The sequence below is a fragment of the Oenanthe melanoleuca genome, chromosome 8 (genome assembly GCF_029582105.1).
Source record: "Oenanthe melanoleuca isolate GR-GAL-2019-014 chromosome 8, OMel1.0, whole genome shotgun sequence".
NCBI classification, from domain to species: domain Eukaryota; kingdom Metazoa; phylum Chordata; class Aves; order Passeriformes; family Muscicapidae; genus Oenanthe; species Oenanthe melanoleuca.
Genome location: NC_079342.1, coordinates 8,706,441 through 8,730,779, shown reverse-complemented (window position 1 = coordinate 8,730,779; position 24,339 = coordinate 8,706,441). Strand labels below are relative to the sequence as shown.

Below are 24,339 nucleotides of genomic sequence, written 5' to 3'. Positions count from 1 at the left end.
GAATTTAGAAAACTAAAATTAAAGCTTAACTAACGTTGCATTTGTAAATTTACCCTGATCATTAACTCCTTGTTGTCAAAGATGTGATATTGTAACTCCCTTATTAGACAGTCAGAGTTGCAGTAATGATGCCAATTAATTCTTTGCAGCAGGTTATAGGAGAGGAGGTACCTGAAAACAAACATATTTGCTTATTTTAGCAATAGACAAACTTCAATGAGGAATTGAATTTTGCTGAATTAATAATGTATAGTATTAATGGCAGCTGTGTGCTGTATTCACTGCCTTTTTTTGCTTGAGTATTTTACAAGGTGAGCAGGGAAAAGCTTGGATCTGTTAAAGACAGATACTTGTATGCACATCTTTGACTCCACTCTTTCTGGAAATGTATCCCTTAACTTCCTCCACAGGTACAGAATAATGCAAGATGATTTAAGATTCTTTTTTGTTTGTCCTGTGCAAATGCATGTCACTGCAATGAGATATTCATAAACAAAGTTTCAAGTCATGACTTTCTCCTTTAAACTGAGAAATAACATTATTCCTCTTCTCTGTTTTCTGCTTTTTATATTTTGTGTTTGCTTTCTTTTTCCTTCTGCTTGCTCTGGCACTGGTGCTGAATGTTGATGAGAGGAAAACTTGACTCACTTCCAGAAGTCACTTGACAGAAGTCATTTGCAGTGATTCCTTTTAGTACTGTAAGTTGTTCTTATTATCTCAGGTAGTAGATTAGAGTAGATGCTCACACAAATACTGAGTTTCTGCTACGCAGAAATGCCTGAAAGAAGAAAAAGAATATCTGAGAGCAAGATGTGCTAATGCTGTCACTATGTTAGTGAATCCTTGGAATGGCATAAACAGAACTTGTTTTTTAGATGTCTTCAGAGCTGAGACTTCTTGTGCACATGTTACTAAGACCAATTTAGCAATGTTTCAGCTGCCTGCCCAATTAGTCTCCATACTAGATTTTTCCTAATTTTTTTATATTTTTGTTTTAGTTCTTTAATATTCTCAGCTATCTTCCCTCTTTCACTTTTCTTCCCCTGACGTGGAGATGTCTCAAAAATTTCTAAAGCTGTTCATAGTCTGTCATAGTGACCTAAATCAATGGTGATAAGAATAAATCAGAATTCCCTGATTTCATTCTATGGTGTTAAACAAGTTTAATGTGTTGTAGTTAGTAGTAGTAATGTGTTAGTAGTTAGTAATTCAAAAGAGAGCAAACAGAAAAAGCTACAGGAGCCCTGGGCAGCTAAATATGCTGCTAAGGTCTTTGTTGATGTTCATTTTATTGAGTTATTGAGTTATTTTTATGAGTTATCCAGTCCATCCATAAAGACTGAATTAGAAACCTGAGAAATAATCTAAGAGGAATTAATAAATCTGTGCATTACCAGTATATGGAATGCCAGCTGTTGAAAGCAGTCAGAGCTTTTTAGGAGAAAAAGTGCTCCATGTAAAATACTTGTTTCGAAGCCTCTTCAATGAAGTCTTTTCAGACAAATGTTACTAGGAGAGTAGTGTTCCAGGATTTTTGAGCTGTTAGATTATATGCCCATGACATGATGGAAATTTGTATTATTTGTGGGCAGTGGTTGTAACAGATACTCTGTTCCTTGCATTTTCTCAATGTGATCCTCAACTAGCAGTCACAGTAAACCAATATGGAATGGCAGCAGATTTTACAGGTTTGGCAGTAGCAGAATGCATTCCTTAGGATTTAGATCCAACCTCTAAAGTAACTTCTTGAATGCTGATTTGTGGGTTACCAAATTCATAAAAAATTCTGTTTTTCTTTTGACTGTTTTGAGTTTGTCCCATTCAGGCAAATCTGGTCTATCACAGATCCCCAATGGGAGCTGGACAAATGCACTATCAGCATCTTCACTGTAATAGATTAACCACATAAAATTAGTGTATTATCATAATTCAGATTCTGTATTGCTTCAAAATGCATTGTAGATTATTTCGTGTTGATCCTTGTTCAATAGAAGGAACAAAACAAAAAAGAGTGAGTGAGAAAGAAAAATACATCATATCAATATTAAGTACAGTGACTGTTGAGAAAAGCAAGGAAATATGATTCCCAGCATTGAGACAGCTGGGAAACAGTGCAGAATATACTTTTGCTTTTAGGCTTGATAAAAGGCCGGCCTTGGTTTTCATACAGTTAGGTTTGTTTTAGTCAAATTTGACTTGTTAAAAAATATTGTATTAGGCACTTGAATAGAATTGCAAACCTTTATTTCCACTACATCATGTTGTCTTTTAAATATTTAACATGGCCCTGTACTTTTCAGTTAAGAGGAAGTGTGTTGATTGTAGGTGCTGCAACCACTAAGAAGCAAGAAGCCATTCTATTTTAAAAGTCTGTGTGAAAGCAACTCAAGTGTTAGTTTTAGTTTTCCTGCACTACTGTGCACTGACATTTAATGACCTTCAGGCCTCCGCTCACCACTGCACCATTACAGCCTGACTATCTGCAAAGGATGTTTTAAAAAGCTGTTAAATACAAAATCAGATTGTGAATGTTTGGAGATTTTTTTCCTTCTTTCTCAAGTGCATCCTGATACTGTGAATCAAGGTGGATTTTTTGATTTAAGATAATTTTTTAGAAAAACATTGTTGGAAGGCATCTCAAGATACTGATTAATCCTTCCCGTGCCATAGGGCACAACCTCGTTCTCAACAAAAATGTAGTCTGTTCTTAAAAACCTCCAGTGATAAAGTTATATATTTATTGATTTCTAGAACTTCAGGCTATTTCAATCAATGATTTAAAGCTAATTTCTTGCCTCCACAAGGAATTTAAGAGTGTTTGTGTTCTCACAGTACCCCAGGAGGAAAAATATTTTAAGCAAAAGAAAATCTGTGCGTGGGTGTAGGGTGTGAATGTGTATACAAATAAAGATGAAATAATAAACCTTGGTTTATGAGATTCTTGTTGTTTTTATTGGCCTGCAGGTATGATGGAAAGTTTTCTAACAGCTGCCGTAGAAGTAAGGTCCTGCCTGTGCTGGGGTGCTTTACACCTGACTGCCAGAAGGGCTGTTCTACTCTTTGTCTATGAGATAAGGCACCTTTGCCCCACATCTTTCATGAACACTTCTTGCAGTCAGGAAGATTGTACTTGGGGATCCAGTAGATGCTTTCTAGCCCTAAATGCCAATATTTTTTATTTCAATGAAAAAGCCTAAATTGAAATAAACATAAGATGGGCATGGTCTACCTGGTAACAAAACCTTCCTAAAATAAAGGACCAGCATCTTATTTGCATCAGAGGCCTCAGACACTAATAACAGAGAGGTGGGATTTGTTGTATTTTTTCAGATGTCCAAGGCCAGAGATCTTTCAGTTATCAAATCTCTTACAAGTCTTTCTTTGCAGGGTGTTTCAGTTTCCTGAGCTGAATACAATGCATCTGTGTCTGTGGAAATCCATGATATAACTGTTTCTGTGAGCATTTGCAAACTGTGGTGTCTAACTGAATAGTCAGGCTTTTGGAGAAGTAACTGGTGGTGAAATTCTGCTGAAGTTTGATATTTTTGCTAAGGACATTTTTCTGCATAGTTAAGCAGTTCTTATTAATCTGGTTTGGAGAACATAGGAGGAACTACTTAAAAATATGTAATTCTTTCATTTTTCTGTGAGGTAACTTACACCTACTTATATATATCACACTTCCTTTATACAAGCAAAAACATTTAAATACAAACATGGCAGTGTCTATGCAGTAAGTAGCCCCAGTAGCATATATAATTTTGAATCAAAATGAACACTTGATATTAGCAATTCCTAATGCTAATCTTTTGGGTTTATGTCTAATATAAATCAGTGGAAATTTTATTAGCAACAGAATGTGAGTAGTCCTGAGGTTCGAACATAACCTCATCAAATGCTTTAATCAATATCCCAATATTAGTTTTCAGTTAAACATCACAGAATTGATATTTATTCCAATACTATGTGTTGGTATTTACTTCCACTAAATACAACTTTGTCTCTCAGAGAAATTAGTAAAGAAGTAATTAATGCTAGATTGGTGATCAATAAAACTGCATGTGGAATTGGAAGTGGGTTTTATGGACAAAGGGACAAAGAGTGAGCAACTTTCTCCTTAAATGTGATACAAAAACAGATGCTGCAGATGATTATATATGAGTGATTATTGGCTTGTCTAAGCTATTGTGTTTAAAAAGTCTAAGAGTTTAAAATTGTGTTTAAATGGGTTATTGATATCAGGAAGTGCAAATGTAGCTTGTGGATTTTGTGACACATTCAAAATGTTTGCCTTGCTACATCTCTAATGTATTTTACTGTACAGAATTCTGTACTGTTCTAATTAGATTCTTAAGGTAAGTAGAGCACTTATTGTTGCAATGATTGCCAAAATTGAAGCTGGTACATTATAATGAATTTCATGTTACATTTTCATCTTAAATCAAGGTTGAATTTGTATTTTTAGAGGAGAAAAGCTAATATACCAGCCCACAGATACAGTAATTTTTACTATAGTCTTTAAATTGTGAAAAAAAGGAAATTTTTTACTTCCCCCCACCCATTTTTTCATAATTCCCAAAGCAGAGGATCTGTATTTTCACAAAGAAGTGCTGTAAATGAATGGTGTGATGTATTCAAAGAACAAAACACTCTTCTCATTGCAAACAAGTTGGGGTTTTTAATTTCTTAACTCTATTTGAACTACCAGAAAAGGAATATTACAAAACACACAAAAAATGGTACACAGCTCAGTCATCTCTTTATTTTCTTTTCCTGTTTTTCATCAGACTAATATATGCAGCAAAGGCCAAAACCTGTTTGACTGGGATTCCTGCAGATACCTGTTTAATCTGCAGTTAGAATTTGAATAGAAATGTAATTGTTTTCCAAGTATCTCTAAATTTCTTCTTCAGAATGTCTAGCACTGTCTACAGACTTGTAAAGGAGTTACAGATCTGGCATTTTTAATATTTAAATCTAATTTGGACCTCTTGTGTCCAGTACATGTACATTTCTTAATTTATGTTGGCAGTTCTTCCTTTTTCAATGGAGAGATAGTCTTCTCCTGCAGAAAGACGGTGCACAAAGAGCCTCCTCATGAGAGGCAGTGGAGGGGCAGCACTGGTCCCTTCTCTCTGGCTGACATGAAACTTAGGAAAAAAATCTGCATAAAGAATGTGCTATAGTTTCCAGTAGAAATTCATAAGTAGAAGTATTCTTTAGAAAGGAAAAAGACAGATCCACTGCTGAGGTTGTATAAAATATCTGCAGAAGTGTCAATTGTATTTATCTTCTGTGAAATGGAAGACTTGCAGCACTTAATAAGTAGTAGTCCACTCATAATCCCAGTGTCCAAAATCCTTTTGATTTAAATAGGGCTTATTATGTATGGAATGTTTATTAAGTGCACGTGTGACCATGAAATTCTGATTACAATGACCTAAACGTGTGGAACATGTGCAAGTTCTGCTACCCTTAGCTGTTATTGTGATGTTATAGAATCCATTTATTACAACTCACTGGATACATCCAGTAATAATCACTGAGTAGTAATTGCAACTATTATGATGATAATGTGTTAGGGACCACTGTGGAGGGAAAATGCTTTCTCATATGGTTTGATATATTTATTTTTTGTGCACTTAAGTAAGCAGTCTTGTTGTGTTTCTTTTTTAGATCTTTATTTAATTCACTGGCCTGATGCACAAGTTCCAGGTAAAAGTAATCGAGAGGTCCGAGCTGAAACCTGGAGTGCGATGGAAGAGCTCTATGAGAAAGGTGAAAAAATAACAAAGCCTGTCTTGGAAGAAGAAATTATAGTGTGCTTTGGGATTGGGAAACTCATAGTGAGAGATGTTCAAAAACTGAATTTGAACTTGATGCTCATATTTTGGTGGAATTTGGATGTGTAAGTTTTGAAAATCTCTTTGAAAATTGCAACATTAGCAATTTGATCCTTGTAAATAATATTCTATCAGATTCTATCCATGAGATTAATAATGGTATGCATACTTTCTTGAGGAAATCTATTGATTCATTGAAATCTCTATGCCACCGCTGAACACTACTGAACACTACAGAATATCTTTGTGGTAACCTCCTCTTTAAGTATAAATCATGCCAAGTTTTGTCTTCTTTAGATTTTTTTTATAATTGTATGATGTTTTTCCAGTTTATCATATATTGTGGAATTTTATAACCACACTTGTGTTTTAAAAGTTAACAAAATAAAATGGCTAGGTGAGGAACAAATACTCAACTGCAGATTCTTTGGTACTAATTTTTGGGAAGAATTTTCGAAGAACGGAGCTACTCTCTCAAGTTCAGATAACTCACTTTGATTTTCGGTGCACAGCAAACTTCAATTTATGTTCATAGCTATAGGAAGAGTAGACTGTAGATTTAAGAGGAGGATTTTACTCCTGAATTATATAGAATTATTAGAAGTTATGTGAGAGAAGATCCTGTCATGCAATTCTTGGGCCATGTGGTCCACCCTGTTAACAGCTTAAGAGAAGTTCCACAAATGAGGAGAAGACTTCTTGGATAAAGTGATCTATCCACTGACCCAGAGCTACTGAAAGAGTGATTGTAGCAGGGGAGTTGTACAAAGGCAGCTGTAGGCTGTGTCAGTACCAGCTTTACCAGAGCCTCTTACACTTCAATATTTGTTTACTTTTGCTGTGCTTCTGCAAACACAGAAGTAAATGATCTTTGATACATCTTTTGTTCTTTTTTATACTGAGCATGAAGGAAGTTGCTAAAAGTGTTTTCTGCCATGTAAGTCATTATGACATTCAGTTTTTGGAGAAGTGCTTCACTGACCTAGTATTTCAAAGCATGAATAACACTTGCATCCAAAGATGGATTATTCCACAATGCATTTCATCCTTCTGCTGTGAAGATTTTTTTCTGAAGTTACTGCATGCCATTTGTGCCTAGATATGCCATCCTAATTTGCTGCAAACAGGTTGTACTTTCCAGATTCTACTATTATTCCTATCCTGTGGGATTTATTCTGCTTTTGCTTGTGTCTTTGTGATCTTTTCTGCCTTACAGGATCTTTCTTTCTCTGTATCTTCCTAATGGAAAAGACTGAGCAATTCAGTGGTCTTTTAATAAGTCACTGGAAATACTATTGCTGTTCTCACAAACAGAGGGGAAAATTGCTTTTGATCTTTGTCCCTATGCATGATACCTCTTTAAAGACATCTCATGCTAGATAAATTCTTCCTGTAGTTGCATTTCTTGAGTGTTTTTTTTCAATTTGCATGTTGCTACTCTCAGACTTTTTCTGAATTTAAGCATTCTGTAGATTCATGATTCATTTAGCTGAGGATAAATTTTCCAGCTCTGGTTGTTGAAATTACCTCAGATCACTTACAGGGGAAGGAAAATGTAATGGTCTGGTTGACTCAAGTGCCTTAGAACCCTAACTTCCACACTTTTGCTTTAGGGGATGCAGACTCTGACCATAACTATGTGTTCCTGAAATGACACGCAGATGTTAACCACTCTGGAGTTGGAAATGCAGTGATTCCTGAGCAAAATGTTAAATAATTTGTTTGCATGGTTAACCACTAGATTTTCCACTGAGGATTTAACACTTGCTGCATATCTTTGTGACTTGCTATGTGTTATGTGAGCATTGGTTTGAATTGAATGTAGGGTTTGGTCAAAATCCTTAGTTGAGGAAAAGAATAAAATCTTCAATGATTAGGGGAAGAAATTACAAGTTTGTCCTATGAACAGGGAGCTCTTTGTCTTCTCTGAACTTGACATTAGTTCAGATAGTAATTGGTTCTTGTTTGGTTTGTTGGGGTTTTTTTGGAGGAATTGTTTATTCTGTAAAAAAATAATAAACTAAATGTTTCACATTCAAAAACTGACATTTTAAACAAATAATTTGCTTCTGCAGTCAATTAACAAAGGTAATATTGAAATTATTCAGTAGTGGGTTTAGTAGCTAGCTGTGTCCATCCTGAAGAGCAAAAAGTGCAGAGACTGTAACCACTGTCCTCTGTAGAAAGCAAATTGGTGGTGTGGAACTGTCTGCAAGAGTCGTACAAGATGGTTAAAAGATGTCAGTATTGACCTAAGTCTTTGATCTGAGTGAAGTTACCAAGAATTTCTTCAGTCACTTCTCTGTATTCTCAGATAGTTTGAATGCCAGTATTTGTGAATCTCATTCTTCAATTTAAATCCAGGTGACTATTTATTCTGCAAAATTCCACCTACCTGGAGCATGAAACGTTATTGTAAAGTAATGTAAATTATTAATTATCTATTATTATCAATTACACTAGAAGGGGAGTAAATAAACTGTTAGTATTCAAGAGTGTAAAAGTCTTCAATGGAGGGTTTTTTTTAAAGATTATATTAACTTTTAGATCACATTGGTCAAAAGTTCACACAAGCAAAATACCAACTCCATCTATATTCACAACTGTGAGAGATTTTTTTTTAAAGTTATGTCTACAAAGATTCATTCAAGTTCATCAGAGAGCCCACACAGAGCTGCTGGGACACAGGGCTGCTGTAGCATGACTTGCAGGGCTCTGGCCTCCAGTGTCTTCCCACCCAGCTATCTGAGGAGAGATAGAGCTTGTGGGTATCTGCCCAGTTCAGGTCAGTGGGCACTAATTTATAAGACCATGTCCCCAAATAATTTGTGCAACAATTTTTTAAAAATCTGAATATTTGTCAGAGTTACTAAAATAAATATTTTAGAAAGCAGAAAACTTGCATAAAGAATTAAACAAAACTCATACTCTACTGAGTCTGATTTTCATAATCTCCCAAGTATCTCTGGCTCTAGAGGATTTATTGTTGAAGGTTTTTTGCTATTTGAGGGCAGCAGGTGCCAGTGAACTTGGTGTGGAATTGGTAGATGTGCTTTCGTTGAGATGTGGGCATTCTTAAGTTTACTGTTTTTTAATCCATAGCTGCTTAGTAATGCTTCTTATATGTACTGCTAATGCAGGTTTGGAGTTGAGCTGTAACATCAGAATAATATTATAAATAGGAAGTAGTAGTTTCAAGTGATGAGAGAGATCCTTTGCTATCACTGAAAAATCCCCTCTCTGGCTTACCACTGTTTTTGTATTTCATCAAAAGGGATTTGAGGTTAGCATTTCATGAAAGACTCTTTTGTCCTGATATGATGTGAACTGGAATTACAAATGATTTAAAATGAGAATCTGAGCAGTGTTTGTTGGGGATCTGGTTACCCTCTCCAGTTGATTGCTCACCATACTGAAGTTTTGGGCTGCACTGCTTGGATCCAATGTACTTTGGAAACTTGAAGGAATGTGGTGACTGCCCCAAGGCTGGAGTCTCAAGAGCACTTGAAAGAAGGTTGCATGTTTTAGCACTCTCCCTGTTCTTGGATCCACTGTTCAGCTAAGGCAATTGAGCAGCTGTCTCAAGATCACACTTCAGGTTAAAAACAATTTCCCAGAATCCTGAGGAATACCATGACAGATATGCGAGCATGCACAAAAACACTCCTAGGGATTCTAAAGCAAGTGTTGTCTTTTACTGTAACAGTATGACATGCTGCATTAATTATATGTGTTAAAATAACACACCCTGGAAGTTTTACTTTCTTCAGGTGTTTTAATCCCTCTGAATTGAATCTGACACATGGTCCTGTGTCTTTCTGGTTTGCCCTTGAGCTAGTGAGTCTTAGTGAGGCTAAACATACTCATCTTTTCTCTTGGCTAAATCCTTCAGGAGTTTCTTAGAGTCCATTAAATGTTCTACCAGCATCTTTCCCTCTTTAACCTGAAATTTGCATATTTATATCCTCTATCTTTTTCTTTGCTACAAAGGCAATATTATACTTTTAGTTTGTTTTTGTAGTGTTCCTCTTGTATAGAAAGAGCCAAGTTATTAAATTTGCGGATTTCCATTAACACCTTTCCAGGGAAAAATGTGATACAGTTCTGGTCAGCAAAAATAGATATTTATTATAATATTATAAATTATTTTATATTTGTAATATAACTATAGCAGTTATATTATTCCATACCATGAACCAAACAGACAAATTTTATGTACATTTCCCCAAATCATACTGAAAGTATTAGAATACTTATTTCTCATAGTGATGAATTACAACACTGCTTTATTCATGAGACCTTCATGTGCTGATTAAGAGAGTTCAGTGCAGAGATGTCTGTTTTGTCTTACAGTCTGGTGTCTTTCATATGTCTTCAGACTCTGGGATTTGCATGCATTTAGGCCTGACCTTGCTTCCAGAGGGAATTATGCCAAGTCTTACAGTAGTTCAGTAGCTCAGGGATCAGTATTCTGCACCTGGTCTTGATATTCAGCCCCGGTGATCAGAAGATTTTTTAAAATGAATTATCTCCTGGGGATCTTCTCCGATCAGCCATTGCAACTTCTTAATGTTCAGAGTTAAGAACAAATGAATAGCAAAGTAGAATTATTTTCTTTACTGGTTTTAGAATTTTAGTAGGTACCTGAAAATATAAAATAAAGGATTGGAATGGAATTTAGGATAGTGTTTACCTGCACTAAAAACTGCCATTAAAAAATCCTGTGTGACTTCTGATAGACCAATTGATAGTTCTCTATTCAGAAAAGTAGTAGAAAAGATCATATTGCTAAACTGACTTCTACTAACTGAGGAAAACATACTTTTAATAATTAATTTATTTAAATGCTATTAATTTTTTTTATTATTGTTTTCTTCTCTGACTTGTTAATGGGCTTCAGTTTGATTGGAGCTGTTTCGCAGGAACCAGATGACTCAGGTCACAGTCAGAGTGAAGTAGACACTACTGCAGTCTTGAGAGGTAGAGAATTCTACACCTGTGTCTTTGTTCAATAGCCTGCATTTGTGTTTTCCCTTAAAGAGTTATGGGATAAACAGTGCTGAGGGAAAAGGGAGGAAAAAAATTCTAAAACTTGGTCAGTGAGACATTTGTGCATAATAACTGGTTATTTCTGTTATAACAGCTGAAATCAACTAGAATGCTTGTAATATCAAGGCTATGGTTTAAATTTTTGTGGTCTCAAAATTGTCCTTTTGTGAAATTATCTTCTCTAGTACCTCAGAACAGAGGCCAGGCTGCCTACAGAATCCATTCCAAGATACATACATTGAGTCATATATTCCCTTGACAGCTGCAACATTCCTGTATAGGCATTTGTCAGCTGGCAGATGAAAGCAGGGTGGCAAACTGCTCTGACATGGGGAATAGTCACTGTTGTGCTCACTGGTAATTGGGCTGTTCCTAGCAAAGTGACCCTTTCCATAAGCAGTGTCTTTGATGACCTTGATTTTGGCATTGTGGCTAGCCCATCATCTCAGCAAGCTTTTCATACACACATGCGCATGATTACTCGTCCCTCTGTCTAAAAATGCTGGGAAGAATGAGGGCTTCCAGCCAGGACTTTTGCCTGAAGTTGGCAATAGTAGTACTGTGGTGGTTGTTGTGGGTTCAGATCCCACTAGAACTCACTGCCGTCTTACTAAAATTGTTTGCTTATCTTTTTAATGTTTAACAGTGCAGCTTATGCTGACATGAAATATTCTTACTTGCATCAGAAATTCCTTGATGTGTCTTGACATATATTTTTGTTATGATTATGTGTGTGATTTGAAGACAGTCTCATAAAGTAACAGAAATTGTTTAGCCGGGTAATTAAAGCCATGTGATTTTGTTCTTGGAAAAAAGTTGTATTTTTTAGTTCCAAGTGAGAGAAGATACCTAATCAGCCTTAATATTCTTACCATCTTCATTTTTGAGTGTAGACCAGTTCAGTCATATTCTATTCCTCCATTTTCTGTGTGTTCTTAAAAGTAGGAGGGGAAAAGGTTCAGTGAACCAAATACAGTTTTTGTGCAGGTGGCACAAATTTCTAGCACATTCTTTACTAGGTGCCATATTCAGCTTTAAGTCTATATGATGAACACCTGACAATTCAAACTGTTGTGTTACAGCTCCACAAATGTTTGCCTCAAGTGTGTTTATGGTGGTAGAAGTCATGTGAGCGTGTGTTCATAAGTTGCACTGAAATTTTAATAAGCAAGTAAGTTACTTGCCTAGAAATGGTTATTTTTCACGTTGATAATATTCTGTCTGCATAGATGAGGATGTCTTGTGGGTTGTTATTATGAGAAGCACAGTTCAGAGATGTGTTTTCAAGGGAGGTGTTTGCAGATTGGTGAGGATTTTGGTTTTGCACCACACCCTTTTCATCAGATAAGACACAATAAAGACGTGGAAAAAAATGTTAGCACATATTTATGTTAAAGAAGTCTTCATAATTTTAGTATCTCATTTAAAAATAAGAAATTACCATAGAAAAAGTTCTTTTGGTGCAGATGTACAAGTGAGAATGAATCTAAACTTGCATTAATGTCTGTGCTCATTTGTTTTGCTCGTTTTTCTTTCTTAATGTCAAGGACTTAATAGGTAATTCTAAGTGTAAAAATAAACCTTCAGAATACTTTGTTTCATGACTTATTGTAGTGCATGGTTTATGCCTTTTCTGCTAGCAAATGAATCCTTTTTGTCAAAACTGTAAATAAGCAAGCTAAGCAAGAAGATTTCAAGCAAATGTTCAGAGTTGTGTACCCATACAGACGTGCCAAGAGGTCCCAGTGTGAATACAAGAACTCTTATGAAGAAGGCAATGTTGAAATATATTTCAAAGGAAAGTCCTTGTCCAAAATAATGTTTTTCCCCATAAATAATGTGCATGATTTGTGGAAAAGGCATAATTTATCTGTTTTGCATATGTCAAGATAAAGCCTTAGATTCTTAACTATTTTAAATCAGTGTTGATTTACTAACACAAGTTAGATTATTGTTGTTATTAGTACCACTTGGGAATCATATCTTCTCTGATACAGAATTCCAAAAAGTATTCCATCTCAGGAAACTGTGCCATCATAGTTATAGGGGGAATAAACTGTTTAGAATCTTACCCATGTGCTGACTGTAATATCTCCAAAGTGCTACTTTTAGGGGTACATACTCTGTTAGCCTTTGGGCACGTAGCTGAGTTGCTGGTAATTTTGATCACATCTTCACATCATAGTGTGTGATGGCATTATTGAATTAAGGTATGGTGGGATTGATTTTGTCCCATGTAGTGGATTGGGTTTTTTAATCTGGCCCGGTTTGTAATGTCAACTATAAGGATAAAAATATGTCAACATAACTAAAATAACATTGCATTGAAGTAGTTAGAATGAGCACCCAGGGTCAGAGACAATATGCATTAAGCCAGTACTGTGCTGCATTATGCTGTTTAGTTAGCCATTTAACAGTTGTGGAAACTGGCTGCTTGTAATGAGTTTTCAATCAGGAAATTAACAGTTGGACTTGTACTCCTGCCTGCTCTCCTATTGTCATCATGGTTTATCATGGTTCACAGGTGAGTGTAGCAGGAGTAATGGTCACAGAATTGCAGACAAGCACCTGTACTGTAGCAGTGGATAGGCTAAAAAGAAATCCTTTGGAGGAGGAAGAACAATTTGTGTATTTGCAGTTTTGCTACAGTCTTCCTCTGTGTCTCAGAGAGGGGCACTTAGCCTTGTGTTGTCTGTGTGTTTTAGCCTGTGCTGTGGGAACATGTGTTATTTCACAGATTTAGAAGTTAATTCCTCACTGATTCTGTCTAAGAGTAGTCTGCTTTATTTATCAAGACTTTGGCTTTCAGTGTGCACGTGGGGCACTCTCAGCCTACAGCTTTGATTTAGCAAGTTATGCTGAAATCAAATCTTGTACGGTTTCTATGAGTAGTGCAATTTACACCCAGCGTGTGTATCAGAGAGAATGTGGACCTTTCCAACCTGTGCAGCCTTGGTTAATAAAGATACAGTGACTGCAGTTGACCTCTTGTGAAAAGTAGATCCATTCGTGTTTTTATACTGTGGCCTGAATAGAAGATACAACAGAATGGGCACTGTTCACTCAACGTGGGAATTCTCCCTTGCTCTGACTCATGTAGAGCAGCAGGGAGGGGGAGGAAAGTGGGCTCCACAAACCCGGGTTCCAGTTTTGTAATTTACAAAATCTTTTTGATCTGAACTTTGTGCATTTAATATTCCGGAGGGTATTTAGAAGTTTGATAAAAATCCGTAGTAGTGCTGGAGAAAGATAAGGCTCACTATTGTACTAAAACAGTGTTGTGGTGCCAAGACAGTGTATTTATGCTTTTCTGTTGCAAGACTAACAGTGCCCATCAAACTTTGTATAATTTGGTATTATACAGAGTAAAGATAAAAATACCCAATCATTCTCTAAGTTGCAATCCAAAATATTTTAAGCTTAATACTCAACTATATTGCAAACTAGTCCATTAGCATGATGTAGTGCTTCACAGTAGCTGGGAGAAATATAGTGTAATGAAATTACCAGTGTGGTGGGGGCCAAGATTTTTTTGTGTAGAATAAAGATAGCCTTACTTTTTTCCCCATTATAATTAACTTTTATTTTGCACATATATTTTCTGATGTGTCTTGCAGAATTTCACGATAGGCTGTCAAAACTGGATGAAATTTTCTGTTCCAGCATTGTGGTCAGTCAGTTTTTAGCATGCATAAAAGAACCAGTGTTCCTACATTTTTCTTAGAGCCTGTGGAGTTGCAAGGAATAGAACAAAGCCTCAGAAGATATAACAGGAGCCTTTGGGAGCTAAAGGGGAATTGCAAACTCTTTGTTTATTGCACCTGGCAATTTCACAAAATCTGCTTCATAGGGGCCAGACCAATCATTTCCTCAAACAGATAAGAAGGATGCTTTCTCTCCCTGAGTCAAGGCTCTGTAAGTGTGTAAATAAGACAGTAAAAATGTATATTTTAAGGGTACTTTCCAGAGGGATTATAGCTGATATATTGCAAACTTTTAGCTCAAGAAACCTGAATGTCAGGACTAATTAAAATGGTTAAGTTAAAAAGAAGTATGGACTTTAAAACCACCTACAATCAAAACAGCTGTAACAACCTGTATTGTGCCTGAATTGTCTGAAATGAGATTTTTAAGCATTCTAAATAGGTATTAAATTGGGGGAAAAAAATTTAAAAAGCCTGCCCACATTTTCAAGAGCATTCTGGTGTTTTTGAGACCCATGGAAGGAGCTCTGGGGAACTTACCTCTGTTGGTGCTCCACGAGAGAAGAAATATAAGGAAATAGGAAATGGGTCCCCTGCATCTCTCAGGTTGTTTCAAGGCAATGAGTCAGGACCATTTTACACAAGTTTCTCAATATGCAGGTTTTTTATTTCTGCTGTTGATATGATTTCATGGATCTTGTTTGATAGACATAGTCACAAGTGTCAATCTGTCAGATAAGATCTGGGAGCTAACCAAGCCTTCTGTTTCTTAGCCAGTGTTTCTTAAATCTTCATTCTTAGGAATTAATCCAGAAGATGTAAATGTGGAAATAATTCTGTATAATCTTCTTCTTAAAGGCAGTCTTTGACATTTGGACAATGAAGAGCAACTGTGTTAAGCTTCCATCAGGCAAATGGAAGCATTTCTCTAGAGTAGAATCCATTGACTGATTGTTCAAATCTAAGCTCTGTTTTCCAGTGTTTTGAATTCATGTTTCCACCATGCATTGAAATAAGACTTTCTTAATACAGTTAGACTGTGCAATTGTTTTATTATTTTTTGTATTTTATATTGTAATTTAATGCAAAAGTAAAAACACTTTAACAGTCATATATTAAACTGTAACTATCACCAAAGCAATGGAGTTGAAAGAGTTGAGGAGTTCTAACTTCACCCAAACCAAATATATGTATTTAATGAAAGTGAAATGTTTTAAGTGTATTCCCTTTAAAAAAAAAAAGTTTCTTAAAAAAATTTCCCTTTAGAAAACACTGGTTCTATAAAAACAGTGAAATTCTAATTATTTCTCTCTTTACTGGGAAAATGTTTACTTTCATGACAGTTTTGAATTAAGCTTTCTTTGTAGGACATCACTCTGAAGACATGAATGCTATAATACTGATTTTAGTAGGAATGGCTCAGATGACTTTTAATGTAAAACATAACTGATCTGAAATTTCCTGATGGGAAATCTAACAAGATGGAGCAGACTTCAAAGTCTCCTGTGAGAAATATGTAGAAGCAAAACATCTTAGAGGATACTGTAGGAGAAAAAAAAAAAGAAGCTTTTTGTGGAAATGTACTATTTCATGTCTGTGACTGCATTTTATTTTATTTCAACCTGAAACGAAAGCTTTATTCTTCAAGGGCAGTAATGTCATTTTTTGTAACTCCTTAGCTTTCAACAATAGTGTATAATATTTTGGTTCACTATTGTGTTAAAACTGTGTTTTTTCTGACTGCTGTGGCATAATGATTTATTAATGTTGACACTCCAGGGTTGTTTGTCAAAAGCTCAGCTTTTGCTCCTTCTGGCAGATTACATATAAATTATGTAAATCACTATGGTGCAGGTTTTTACCTAATTATGTTATACATTTTGAACCATGATAATTTCTGTTACAGGAAGACAACTGGCATTTCTTTTTGTACTCCATGAAAGGAGCCACATTAAAAGGTGATAGTTTTTGCTTCAGTTTATGCTTCAGCTTATGCTGCTAAAATATTGAAAGTTGGTTTTATTCTTTTTAGGACTTTAACAATCTGTTTATATGAATTAGCAATACGCTGTAACTTCACTTACAGAATTTCATAGAGGACTAGAAAAACATAATTTCTTTTTTTTTGTATATAGATACACACATGTCTATGCACTTTATAGAATTGGTCTGCTCAAATAAATACTGGATTAACAACAGTGATCAGACTTCTGTGTTCACACACAGAACCAGACTTTACATCTGTAGCATTACAAACTGCAGCTCAAGTCAATCCAGACAAAGAAATGAGTCTAAGCCATGGTCCACAGAGTGCACAGCCCAAGGAGACCCCTCCTAGCCCAGCCCCAGCTGCCTTCCTTGCCAGCTGTGCTGAGCAAAGCAGAAGGACCAAACTATCCCAGACGAGTCAGGGCTGAGGGGTGGTGGCAGGCCAGGACTGGGAGTTGGCCTTTATCATGTCTGAGGTTTGAAGGAAGACATCTGATTTCTGGCCTGACAGCTCTTAATTTGTACACATGCATGCACACTTGAGGTTTATTTAAAAAATAGCCTTCGTATCACCTAGGTCCCAATTGACTTCATTTGCTTGTCAACAGGAACTGAGAAATCTAGCTACATTTTTAAGCTTCATGGTTCTTGCTAGATACTGGTCATTAAATTGAAGATTTTACACTGAATTTTACGTAGTATCTTGTAATGATCTAATAGAAAACAGGCAGTGTGACATGGTTTATTTGGGCTGTGTGACCTTGGGTTGTATTGCTCACACCTTATTAGTCTTCAGCAAATGTTCCACTTTCCTTTAGTTTTGGCAAGCTGCTTGGAACACCATTTCCTTCTTTTCATTCTGGTAGAGTGCAATTGTTCTTTGCTTATACTACATTAGCCTTTCCCAGAATTTAGCCTGGAGTTTTTATTCACTGGGGAGTTTCCAGTGTGTTTAAGTTATAAAATGATTTCCTAGTGTGACTGTGACACAAACACACTTTCAGATAATACTGTCATACTAGATTTCAATGCTCTTTTTCTGTGTTTCTTGGTGGTATTTTGCTCTACAGAAATGATGTGAAAAATAATTTTGTCTCTTGAAAGTGGTGTTTTTCCAATCATTCACTCAAATAGTTGGGATTGTCCCAAAACTTTTTCTTGTTCTGTTTTCCTTTAGGTTTGTGTAAATCAATTGGCGTAAGCAATTTTCTTATCAGCCATCTTGAGCAGCTGAAGGAGGACTGTGTGATTACCCCACATGTTAATCAGGTGAGTGGTTACATGTATTTAAAGTATCTGGGTTTGGGTTTTTATGTTGGTTTTTTGGTTAACTACCTCCTCCCCACTCCTGTGCATGAAAGGCTACACCCAAACTATTTCCTTAGTCAGACAATTTCTTTTTTCATTTCTATTTGCATATTGAAAACCATTCAGGAAGATGACCCGAAGGGTAAGGAAGTCCTTCCTCATATTTCCCCCACCCAGTTTCTCCCAAGCTACTTGTTTGTGTCTGGGTACAAGACACAAACAAATGGTCCCTCTAACACTTTTCTTGATGATAAAACAGTTTAGAAATAAAATTCAAGAATCACATTTAGCATCTTCAGAGTGAACCAGTTTTTGTAAAGCCTGTGTTCAAATACTTTTGTACTTCCTGTAAGCAGCACTGAAAGCCTCATTTAGCTACAAATCCATGAAAGGGTGCCCTTCCCTTGCTCCCCCCTCATTTCCTATTTCACATAAATTCAGTGAACTCCTGGTTTAGGCAGGTGCTGTTACAGCCCTGGCAGAATGGTTTTTTTGCTGCCCTAGGCAGATCTAGGATGGCCACCTACGTTCCGGCAGCCTGCCAGGACACTCGACAAATGTTCCCTTGTTGCAGGTTTCTGCCTACAGCTGTGCTGGAAGTTCATGCTCCCATTCCTTCTACCTCCTGCCAGAGACAGTGTGTGTATGCTGACATGGATGTGGGAACTGGAATGGATGGAGTGCAGGCACATGCTTTTCCCCTTTGTACAGGTGGTCAGGATTTCTGGCAGCTGTTTGTAGTTTAATGTTATTAACAGCTATAAAAGTGTTGCTCAGACTGTGACTGTCAGAACCAAAAAACAGCTCTGATTTTAGCTGTCCACTATACTAAAGGCTACTAAAGGACATTTAATTAATGTTAAATTAGCATAAAACCATATAAAATATTTAAATTCAGTTATTCAAAATGAACCATTGAAATATATGTTAAGGTGGACACTGTTTAATAATTGGTGAATTTACCAAGGTTCAAGAAATACCCATCTACAAAGACTTACTAGAGTTTGGCATGAACTGTTGCTGCCTGTTAAATGATAGTAGCTTTTCAGTGTTCTACTAAATCACTGCAAGGAAAAAATGGTGATTTTGTTTTGAAATTTCATCTTACCCACAGTGTCAAAGTGTTACCAGTCTTACTTTTTCAGTGGTGTTCATGGAGACAAGCTGTTTCTTGGTGTTATTTGACAAAACTCTCTTTCTGAGGTTAAAAAAGAGACAAAGTTGAGGTGGTGGTGATACTGAGAGGTGAAAGAGGACCCCTGCTAGTCATTTCTTTGAGGTGCTACACAGCAGTTCTGAATTGAAAGCAAAAACCAACAATGAATTACCCATGCCATTGCCTAGTGCTCAAATTTAAACAGTTTTATTATAGCATTAATTTATAATTTTTTAGAGTTAAAGGAATTTTATAAACCATACTTCAGCTTATTGTCAAAAAAGTATGTATTCTGTTTCTTGCCTGGTGTTTGAGAACTACTGAGACTGATGTTGACATTACTTAAGTATCATCAAATAAATAAAGAATTTCTGAATTCAGATTGGGACTGGAAATGCTGTACTGAGCTCTTATTTCACTCTACATAATTTATAATGCAGTTTTTTTACTATATTTATGCATAAAATCATGTACTGTTTCAATGGACTTAGTAAATATAAAACATTTGCAAATAGTCATTATATACAAAGTCTAAATATTGAAGAATCAAGTGGAGGAAAAATGCTGCTCTTTTAGAATTCAGGGTGTTCTTACAATTACAACAGTCCCCTTCTGATGTTAAAATTGAACATTTTTTTTTTTCTGTGAAGAAGAGAATGTAGGAAGGCAGGAGAAATAAGCAATACTTCTATTTTACAAACCAAATTTTAAATACCTCCTTTCTTCTCAGTTCCTGGGAAAAAACCGGTATCATCATGTCTTTTAAAGAAGTAGGAAAGGCTTGGCTTTTCAAGAATATGGTATTGCTAAGTAATTCATTAATAAGCAAGCACCTTTTAAAATTTCAATATACTATTAAAAGTACTGGTAAATGCTGTAAAATGATGGTACTTTATTCTAGCATCATGTAGAGTGAAACACAACCTAGAAGTTTCAGGTTTGTGTGCCAGAGTTTTGTAATTGACTTGGCAGTAGGAAGTTTGGATTTATGCTCAAAGAAATCTTTGAAGTCTCTCTGAAGGTTCATAGCCCTGTCACTCATTATGGGAAAAAATATGTATTTTACAAGTATTTAATAAATATATATGTTTCATTTACTAAAGTCATGCACTGAACCCAAATATAAACTGTTCCTCTGTGAATTCCATGTAGGAAAGTTGATCAATACTTTTCCAGTCCTGGAGATGTGTGAATTACTGTGTATGACCTCAGAGAGACTTGTTTACCTTGTTGATATTGCCATTAATATTGAGGTCTATTGTGTAAACTTGTACAAGGTAGAAATGCATATGAGACATTAGAAAACAACTCCTTTTACATAAACTCACCTAAACTCTTCTATACAGAAAATATTCATAGGCTTGTATATCAGTTTCATAAAGAGAAAAAATTGTAAGACAGAACATTGAGACATTGAGAAAATTACTGAATTCCAGATGTGCAGAAACTTTATCACGTGAAAAGGACCATGGCAGGATGGAAAGAGTAAGGTCTCTGTGCACCATCGTCTGCGGTATGACTTCCTAGGGCCATATGTCAGGGTTATTATTAGGCATAAATTTTCTCCATTTGTTATGAGTGTTGTCAAAAAACAGTGCTGTAGTTGGAGGTCCCCTGTGGCTGGGCATGTGGCAGCTGTGAAGTTCTGTATGTGAACTGCAAACTTTTCTATTAAGCAGATGCCAGTTTTTACATGCCAGTCAATCAGGATAGAGTGCCAAAAAAGATGAAGATCTTCCTATGCCATCACAGTCAGACAGCCTTTGCCTGAGAAAAGTCTGGTGATGAAAATAGCAAGGGTGGGGCAAGACAGGAAGCAAGAACTGTTGTTTTGAGGGGAAGCAGATGTTGACCACTCACCTTATGCCTCTTGTAGCTCAGGATATAAGTGCCTTGCATTCAGATTCTGCTAGAACCTTCCAGGATGTTTTCATTAAAAAAAAGCTTATTTAATTGATGCATTTGATTAATTTAGTAATGTATTTAAGTAGAAAAATACTTGCTTCTACCAACACAAAACTGCATATAAAAATTTCTCTTCACAAAATTTGGGAGTCTCTAGATTTAGTGAAATGTATGATCTTTTCAGGTGGGAAGTAGTTGTTGCTGTGTATTCTGCTTGTGAAGCAGACAGGTGGTATCTCAGCATACTGTTCTTGATTTAAACATTTCTGGTGTAACCTGGAACTATGCTGCCTGGAATCTTACTAGACTGGCAGGTAAAATATACTTGCAGTTTAATTAGTAATAAATGCTGAATAAGTCACATGATGCCATAGAGGCACTGCAGATGTTTCAGCATTTGGTCCTAAATACATATTTTTTAATTTAATATTTTCTGAGCTACATTATTTGCTATACTTACTGTAAAGAATATCTGCTAAAATTTCTTATTACTCTTTTAATAATCCAGTAATATACCTGTCTTGCTTTTTCATTTCTCCCCTCCTAGTTTTGCTTAGATACAATGAGAATATTTCATATCCAGCTCAGGTGCAAACAAGTGAATAATTGTATGACCTAAGCACTTCTCTTACACATAAACATGAAATACAAAGGGTACTCAAAGGTCAAGAAACATCAAAGGTTGAAGACATGGATGTCTGCTGCCTGAACCTTGTTCCCGAGTCCACCTAGTAATTTAGATCATAGCAGCTTTAGGCTGACTCAGCCCAGCCTTCCAGGGCCACAGTTTTTTCTTAGCTCATGTTGAATGACTGCCAGCCTATTGTTCCTGACTATTGTTGTCTGAAAAGACAACATGTACTAAAGATGAGAAACAGGAAATGTTCATTTGTCCTCTTTGTGTCAGAAGAAATTTTCCAGATTCCACGTATTGAGGTAATTGCTCAGAAGAGTACTTTTCTTCAAAATGCGTAAGAGTTCAATCCCTGGAACAACGCTTGATGACCTGTCACAAAAATACATCACATGATTTTGTATTTTGTAAAAGAAAACACTACCCACTTTCATCTAAATGCAGAGTAATGTATGCTTCTTACAATGAATAGACTGTGAAATACTTATTGAAATAACTTATTAAGGAACATTACAGAGTTTCTTTTCTGGTTTCAGCTACATGCCAGAATACGTCTTTCCTCTGAGATCATTACTGTGCAATAACTTCTTTTTCCTTTTGCTCCCAACAACTGTCTTTGTAGCTTATTATTTTTCCTCTTTTAACTGGTTGTTGGCAATTTGTGATCTTCCTTCCCACAAAGGGTCTCCTTCTCACGTCATTCCACAGCATGATTACTTCCCTGCACAAGCTGATGGTGACACTACACACAGAATACAGGATTTGCCATGTGCAATCCATGCCAGCAGGCTTTACTTCCAAGGTCAGCTCCTCACCCTAAGCAAATTGTTCTGGTTGGTTGCTTGCAAACCCAGCCCCTGCTTAGCCCCCTCCCCTTGCCTGTGCAACTCAAAGATCATTAAAAAGCATCATTAGCAAAGAAACAGGAAAGGACATAGATTTGGGGAAGAAAAAGTAGTCTCAAAATACCAATAAAAATGACCTGATGCTTCCACTGTGCATTTGTATATATTTCTTAAAAACAGAGCAACTGCACCTTGTTTCTGAGGGAAACATAAAATACAGTTAACTTTTGTGCCAATTACTGTTAGAATACATGATTAATACCCTTAGTTTATCTTCTAAAACTAATACCTTATACCTACTTCCCAGGAGCAATGACTTCACTCATGTTCTGTTTTTAAAACAAGAGAAAAATTGTTTTCATTGATGTTTGCTACAAAATGTATTTTCAGGGTTTTTACTAAAAGTTTATTTCTATTTATCTAAGGTTGAATATCACCCTTTCCAAAGACCTCAGGAGCTGGTTGATTATTGTAGGAGCAGAGATATTGTTTTTGAAGGCTACTGTCCTTTAGCCAAAGGTGAAGCACTCAGTCATCCTACTGTCATTCAGCTGGCAAGGAAGTACAGCAGAACTCCAGCACAGATTTGCATACGCTGGAACATACAGGTAATGGAGGGTGGTAATAAAAATGTCTCTCCTTTCTCAGGAAAAAAATGCAGATAAGTTAGTGTGTTGATACTGTGTGAATTGATGGCTGTACTGGAAATTTAGAATGTAGTACACAAATTTTGTCAGTATTTCAAATATTATTTTAAATAATCTGGTTGTAGAGAATAAGAGCCACCAATAAGAGATGTTTCCAAAGTAAATGTTACAAGCAGCGTCCCTCATCATTCCATCTCAGTCATTCAGTACAAAGTACTAAGCAGTGAAATAATGTATTGAGTTGATATACACCATGTAATGTGCTGGAAATGTATATAACTGCAGTTGCAAATGGTGTAGAGAAATGTCTGTGTTCTCTAGAAAATTAAATTAAAACCTCAGAAGATGCGAGGAATTTCTTGTAATGGTTTGAAAATAGATAATTTTCTTAAAATCTGCATATTTTAGTGATGAGAAGCATAATTCTTTTCAGAATGGGATTGTCACTATTCCAAAGTCAACAAAGGCAGAACGGATAGAGGAAAACTGCAAGGTAAGATTTGGTTATGTACTCAAGTCTGACTAATGTCCAAGTAAGAGTTTTTAATATTTGCCTTCCCATTTTCTTTCCTAGTTTTATACTGGCACAACTCAGTCAAAATTGGCAAATGATGGTGCCATGAAATGACCACGATGTAGGAAAAACTATTAACTCACAAATATCAAAAAAGACCTGGAGAGCTAATCACTGTGTATAAAGAAAAATACATAGAAGGCCTTTTGTAGTTAATTTTTGTAATTAATAATTCTATTTATTGCTTTTCTGGTTATAGAATATCCTAATCTGGTTATGGCTATGTTCTTTTTGTGACAGGCACATAGGTCAAATGGAAGGAGATTGGATGCTATGCATCACCTTTTATGAAAGCTTTAAAACTCACTTGGGGATAATTCCAACATGAAGACCTTCCAAGGAAATCACAGTCTTGCCAGAGCTGACTCTTCCCCTACCTTCTCCTATTCAATGTGCAGAAAAAGTCCCAGCATGAAGTAATTGGACAAAGAAAAGTGGGAATGAATGAGAACTGGCAGTGTGATTCTTCCCCCACACCTTTTTTTAATTTCCTTTTCATACTAAATAGTTTTAATTTATTACTTGCTTTATCTCTCTGTTTCTCTAATCTGAAAATGCTCTTTCTTTAGGCTAGGCAAACCACAACTTATTTCCAATAATATCATAGAGGTATGAACTGCTATGGCAAATCTGAAAGAAACTTTGCAAGACAGGAAACTTCTGTCTGCTATTTTCATCCTTTTGT

The 24,339-nt window shown here is 36.0% G+C and overlaps 1 protein-coding gene across 1 annotated transcript in view; it reads left to right on the top strand.

Moving 5' to 3' along the window:
* Nucleotides 1–595: 595 nt before the first annotated feature.
* Nucleotides 596–24,339, top strand: part of LOC130256331 (uncharacterized oxidoreductase YtbE-like) — a 30,373-nt gene continuing 6,629 nt past the window's right edge. Inside the window, exons 1-5 of the mRNA XM_056497857.1 lie at nucleotides 596–698; nucleotides 5,677–5,778; nucleotides 17,763–17,854; nucleotides 22,859–23,041; nucleotides 23,514–23,573. Coding sequence (XP_056353832.1) covers nucleotides 5,757–5,778; nucleotides 17,763–17,854; nucleotides 22,859–23,041; nucleotides 23,514–23,573 — 357 coding nt within the window. The 5' untranslated portion in view covers nucleotides 596–698; nucleotides 5,677–5,756. The remainder of the gene's footprint in view (nucleotides 699–5,676; nucleotides 5,779–17,762; nucleotides 17,855–22,858; nucleotides 23,042–23,513; nucleotides 23,574–24,339) is intronic.